Source organism: Lactuca virosa, chromosome 3 (genome assembly GCF_052849685.1).
Source record: "Lactuca virosa cultivar CGN04683 chromosome 3, Lactuca_virosa_CGN04683_v6, whole genome shotgun sequence".
Classification (NCBI taxonomy): domain Eukaryota; kingdom Viridiplantae; phylum Streptophyta; class Magnoliopsida; order Asterales; family Asteraceae; genus Lactuca; species Lactuca virosa.
In genome coordinates this window covers 181,524,675-181,530,821 of record NC_136428.1, presented here as the reverse complement: position 1 = coordinate 181,530,821, position 6,147 = coordinate 181,524,675, and the positions used below count along the sequence as shown (strand labels likewise).

At 26.0% G+C, this 6,147-nt stretch overlaps 1 protein-coding gene across 1 annotated transcript; it reads right to left on the bottom strand.

Annotated features, from left to right (window-relative positions):
• Positions 1-4,801: 4,801 nt before the first annotated feature.
• On the bottom strand, positions 4,802-5,823 carry LOC145162752 (uncharacterized). The gene is made up of 2 exons (XM_079081808.1): positions 5,406-5,823; positions 4,802-5,313 (listed from the first exon to the last, which is right to left on the bottom strand). Exons 1-2 carry the CDS (start codon positions 5,496-5,498, stop codon positions 4,840-4,842), a joined length of 567 nt encoding a protein of 188 aa, XP_078937934.1. The 5' UTR covers positions 5,499-5,823; the 3' UTR covers positions 4,802-4,839.
• Positions 5,824-6,147: the final 324 nt, after the last annotated feature.

Sequence of the window (6,147 nt, the reverse complement as noted above, 5' to 3'; positions counted from 1 at the left end):
AATGTTTTTTATATTCCATTAATAAGAAAAATAAATAATCGAATATTTCTTGTTTTTGGTAACTAATCCTAAATTTAAGGGAATTGGATTGAATTTTATTTTATTTCAATTTAGTTAAAGTATACAATTACTAATATGCCCTTATATATTTATTGGTCGAGAACTGTTCTCACGTTCTCGACCTTTTAGGTGTTCTCAATTTATCGTTCCCATATATATATATATATATATATATATATATATATATATATATATATATATATATATATATATATACATATCATATCATCATACTATATTATAAAGGAAGCATTTTTTAATTTCACCACATTCATTTGAAACTCCAATGGCTTTCCAATTTCTTTGTAATAATAATTATAAGTTGGTTAATAAGGTCAAATAAATATCAAACCTAAAGTGTAATCATATATAAACTAAATTTCAATATTAAAATAATATATTTACTTCTACTTATTAAGTGATGTTTTTTAACTTTTAACATATTATACTTAATTTATTAGTTTTAATATATTGTTGGATGTAAAGCATTATCATTTTAAAGATACAATTTTGGAACAATTTGTATAAAATACTTAAATTATTAATTTGAATATAACATTATAGGGTCAACTTAAATATAAAATTTAGTTTAACTTAAACAACCCAAAGAATATTTTATAAATAGTTAAAAGTGATTAATTGTAGCGTTTTTCTAAGAATGATTATAAGTTGGTTAATAAGGTTAAATAAATATCAAACCTAAAGTGTAATCATAAATATACTAAATTTCAATTTTAAAATAATATCTTTTACTTTTACTTATAAAGTTATGTCTTTAAATTTTAACATATTATATTTAATTTATTAGATTTAATATGTTATTGTACGTAAACCATTATCAGTTTAAAGCTACAACTTTTGAACAGTTTGGACAAAATACTTAAATTGTTATTTTAAATATAACATTACAATGTCAACTTAAATATAAATTTCAGTTCTACTTAAAAAACCAAAGAATATTTTGTAAATAGTTAAAAATGATAAATTGTAGTGATAAATGCAAAAACTAACTTGTAATCTCAATTTAACTATAATATTTCCTAAAGATATTTTTATTATCGTTAAAAGTTTTCAAATAAGTAGATTAAAATAACTTACAATAACAATAGTTAAAATAACTCTATATAAATGATTATATTGTTACCTTTAAAATCAAAAAACAATGTTTGATGTTTTAAATAATTATAATGATAAAAATGAAAACATTAAGCAAATAAATTTTAAAAAATGAATTAAAAATAACAACAACTATAAATAACATTAAACCATATATTATATTTAATTTTATTCATGTGTAACTCGCTGGTAGAAGTCATTCAAACGATTGAGATTATGTAGTTATAATAGATGTATATATTATCATATAATTCAAAATAATCAATACATTATATCAATTTAGTATATGAATTATTATATCAAATTTAACAACAACGTTATTGCTATATTAAAAAAAAACATATATTTGTAAAGACTTAAGCTATATAGTTGTTTCTGCGCAACGTGCGGGCATTCGCCTAGTGTGTGTGTGTGTGTATATATATATATAGATATATATATATAGAGAGAGAGAGAGCTAGGTTCAAATGTTTCTAGCAAATATTGTTTTCCTAAATGCTTCAATCACAAATTAGCAAATAATTAAATAATTAATTAAATCAAGAAGGGTATTTCTGGTGTTTTACACTTGCAATTAAGGAAACAAAATAAATATATGTTGACCTAATATCTCTTCTTTATAACCATCGACATACCTCTGTATCTCTCATCTTGCCACTGTCGTATCTTCTTCTTCCTCGCTCTCCTTCGTCGGCTTCGTATTTCATCACCGAAATCGGTCTATAGTTGCCGTTGTACACCAACATCCTAACCCTGGTATGTTCTTGAACTCAATTTCTAATTTTTAAACCTAATTTCTGATTTTATAATCAAATTTCTTTTGAGGATGGTTAAAAAGACTGATGAACAATTTGATTTTCGTCCATTTTTTCTTTATCACAGATCCTAAACCACATATGTTATAGCATTAAGATAGATTCTTTCGTTACAACTAAATGAATATATATAGCATTAATGTTGCACTCATCCACATCAGGTAAGATGGAAAGGGTTAAGGTTTTTGCATGTGATATCGTCGATGCACAATACAAGGTTTGTATTTATGACGAATTCAGTACCTTCAGTTCCTGTTGATTTACGATTCTTCAGGTTCGTCTTCTTTGTTTTTATTTGGTATTGAAAAACTTAAACTTTGATGTTCTCTAAAGAATTTATGTTTTTTTGATTTTGCTTCCGATCACACTAAGCCCTTCACAGGATTTTGTCTTGTTTGATGATAATGCCTAATAAGTGTTTGTTGAAATGCCTGAAAGAGAATCTAAAGAATTTAACCTAGTGGTATGCATTTTGTCAGAATTACTAGCAACACATGTTTTATGAAATTGTTTAAAAATGTAATTAATTTATCTGTTTATTATTTTGGTTCAATTTCTGATTTTGAATTCCAATTTCTATTGTCCCTGGTTATTGTATATTTGGAATCTAAAATTATATTAGCAGTAAATACAATACTTTTGAATGTATTCCATGTATTTTGTCAGAATGTATTCTGCCAGAATAAAATCTATGTATTCTGTCAGAATGTATTTTATGTATTTTGTCATATTCTATGTATTCTACCAGAATATATAAACTGATAGTTAATTGCAAGTAACATGTTTTTAACCATTATTAGTTTATGTTGTATTTGTGATAGGAATGGCCGGAAGAATGCGTTGAAGACCTAATAGGAATAACTTGAAGAATGAATAAAGTTTGATCATACTCAAAATTTAAGAATGTTGTTATTTTTTAAGGATTTTATTCATTTTTTTTATATTCTTTTAGAATATGTATAATTATATTAAAATGTATAAGGCTTTTAGTCTTTAAGAATATGTATGAATTTGTATTTAAGTTCAGCTGTATAAGAATATGTTAGAATGTTGTTATTTTTCAACCTCGGATTCAAGAATTTCGTTGTTCTTCAATAATATTTTGATAGAATAAAATTCTGAAAGAACATCATTCTAGCAAAAAAATATTCTGATAGAATAAAATCGGTTATGTTAACAAATTAAGTTAGAATTAAAACTGAATTAATTAAAAAAATTAAGAATTTTAAAATTAGGAGAATTAATTATCCTTAAAAATCCGAAAATTTCCTTTTATAAATATAGTTAATTGTCCAACATACCCTTTTGCTAAAACTTTGTGTGATTATATGGTACATGTTATCTCATTGTAATATCATACATTCTCAAATCATGTCCATTAATTAATTCCATCTGTTGGTTCAGATGTATGCATTCTGACACACAATAGTTAGTATACACTAAATAACCTAAGCCGATATATATATATATATATATATATATATATATATATATATATATATATACGCACACACACACATACCGTAAAATAACAGAATAAAAATAGGTGGAAGCAAACCAAAAATGATAGTATCACTAAAACATTATCCATTTTATTAATTCATACTAAAAATAAAACAAAGACATTTTTAGGGAGGTATAAAACTAATTAATTATAGTATCATACAACATTTATTTTAATATCGTTTCCATAATTAAAAAAGTTCTTACTTATAGTATGGTATCCAAATAAAATAAAAATAAACTGTAAAATATCTTACAAAAATATTTAAAATCATAAATAATCATATTACACGAAATTAATTAAATTTCATATCATAATTGCACTTGAAACTGAAAATTTTATTAAATTAGTAATTAATGTGAACTTTATAAGAGGGTAAATTTATAAAGAAATTTATTTACATCGTCTTTTATAAAGCAAGTGAAGTAAAGAACTAAAGGATGGAGTCCAGAGTCTCTGGCTAAACTAATTAGGGCTTCCTTGAAGTATAATTGTAGAAAAAAAAACAAAATGAATTTTAGCATTATTCATTATTAGAGGGCATTTTAGATTATAAAAATAAACCCGTTAGAGAAATGGGTAACCTGATGCTTTGAAATATGAGGACATGGCACAAAGGATCTCCAGATGTGAATCCATATATTGGCTAAACTGACAATAATAATAGGTCAAATTAGGAACATTGTATTATATTAGGGTGCGTTTGGTACAGAAAAATGGAATTGCTACAGAGAATGGAAATGCAGAGAAAGAGAATAAAGCTGGAGAAAGAGAATTCACTCTCCTGTTTGGTGGAACTGAGAATCCACTAGAGAAATATTTTTGATAATCATTTCTCTTGTTTGGTTGTATTAATCAATGAAATGGAAATGAGTGTTTTTACCTTGTTTATTCATTTTCAAATACCATTTTTTTTTATAAAAATGCATTACGATGTACATCTTAATTAGTCAAAATATGCATCTTTTATGTTTTTTTTATTATTTTTTATTTTATAGTAATTGTTACTAAATAATTTATTTTCTAATCAATTAATATTATTTTTTTATACATATTGTTTTGGAAAACATATTTTTAATATAAAGGAATAACTTACAAATAGATTTTAAAGAAACATGAAAATCATACTATTCAAAAACTATGTCCAATGAAGGATATGCAAAAAGTATAATTCAATATTTTTAACAACTAAAAAAACATAACTATGTCAAATATAGAATGTGCAAAGAGTCAACTTCAATATTCATAAAAACTAAAAAAAAACATAACTTAAAATAACCTAATCATGATATTGGTCCATCCCCTATCATTTCCATATAACAAATCTTTTCTTCTTCTGTCATCTTAAAAAAACGTCCGGGCACGAAATTGATCTTTGCAAAACATGTCAATCGCCTTAATTCGCTGCTTCACATTGATATTTGGCATGTGTTGTATATCTTCGATAACTTTATCTATCATATCACGTGCTTCCTTATTTTCTTGCCTTCCTATATTGTATATTGTTTCATTAAGTTTTTCACCAACCTCCTTGAAAGTCTCTTTCATTTCTTTCGCAACTTCCTTATAAGAGCTTTCAATATCATCTGTTGGAGGCCTTTTGCGTTTACGATTGCCACGAGCAATTTGTTGCGTCTCTTCCACAATATCTTCCAACCCCTCCACACCAACATGTGAGTTTCTTTGTGTCTCTTCAGTCACATCTTCTCCAAGATCAGTAGCTCCATGACCAGTAGCTCTATCTTTACCGAAGATTCTACATAGGTTATCGAATTGTGGAAATGGTTTATCACGAAAACATGCAGCACCTTTATGACTCTACAAGAATGGCACAAAATTAATTGGTTACTATTCATTTAAAATATGTTTTAATGATGCAAAAAATACTACAAAAATAATCATTATAGTACCTTTATGTACTCATCCCAAACTTCAACATCAACGGTAACACAACATTTATCCGTATCCCAGCCGAATCCACTCGTGTTTGTTCCGTATACCATGTCGTGCACGATGTTGATAATGGTTTTTCCATGTCTTAATCCTCGATTTAACCAAATAAGCTATTTTTTTAATTCTAAAACGTAGATAGGACAGAGGACTACATTTATGAAAAAATATCGCCTAATTTCGAGCTTGTATAAAGTTTTATGATGGTTCAAAGTTTGACAAATTTTAAAAGTATTGTAGTAATATAAAACAATCGTAACAACCCCTGTTTAAGGCTGTATAACTCAGCCATATCTTAACCAATTAAGTAGTTTTATTATCCTAAAGTGTAGACAACACAGAGGACTACAAATTGGAAAAATAAATCGCCTAATTCCGAGCTCGTATGAGACTTTTATGATGGTTCAAAGTTTGACAAAAATTATAAAAAATGTTGTAATAATATACAACAATTGTAACAGCCCTTGTTTAAGGCTGTATAACTCATCCATATCTTAACCAATTAAGTTGTTTTATTATCCTAAAGCGTAGACAACATAGAAGACTACAATTTGGAAAAAAAAATCGCCTAATTTCGAGCTCGTATGAGACTTTTATGATGGTTTAAAGTTTGACAAAAATTATAAAAAATGTTGTAACAATGTACAACAGTCCTAACAGCCCGTATTTAAGGTAGTGTAACTCAGTCATATCTTAACCAAT

What these genes read in the sequence shown, in the direction of transcription:
- LOC145162752 (XM_079081808.1), bottom strand. Translation starts at nt 5,498, where the DNA reads ATGGTATACGGAACAAACACGAGTGGATTCGGCTGGGATACGGATAAA. An exon ending in TTTGGGATGAGTACATAAAG is followed by an intron (nt 5,314 to 5,405) that starts GTACTATAATGA and finishes CCATTCTTGTAG; the next exon opens with AGTCATAAAGGTGCTGCATG.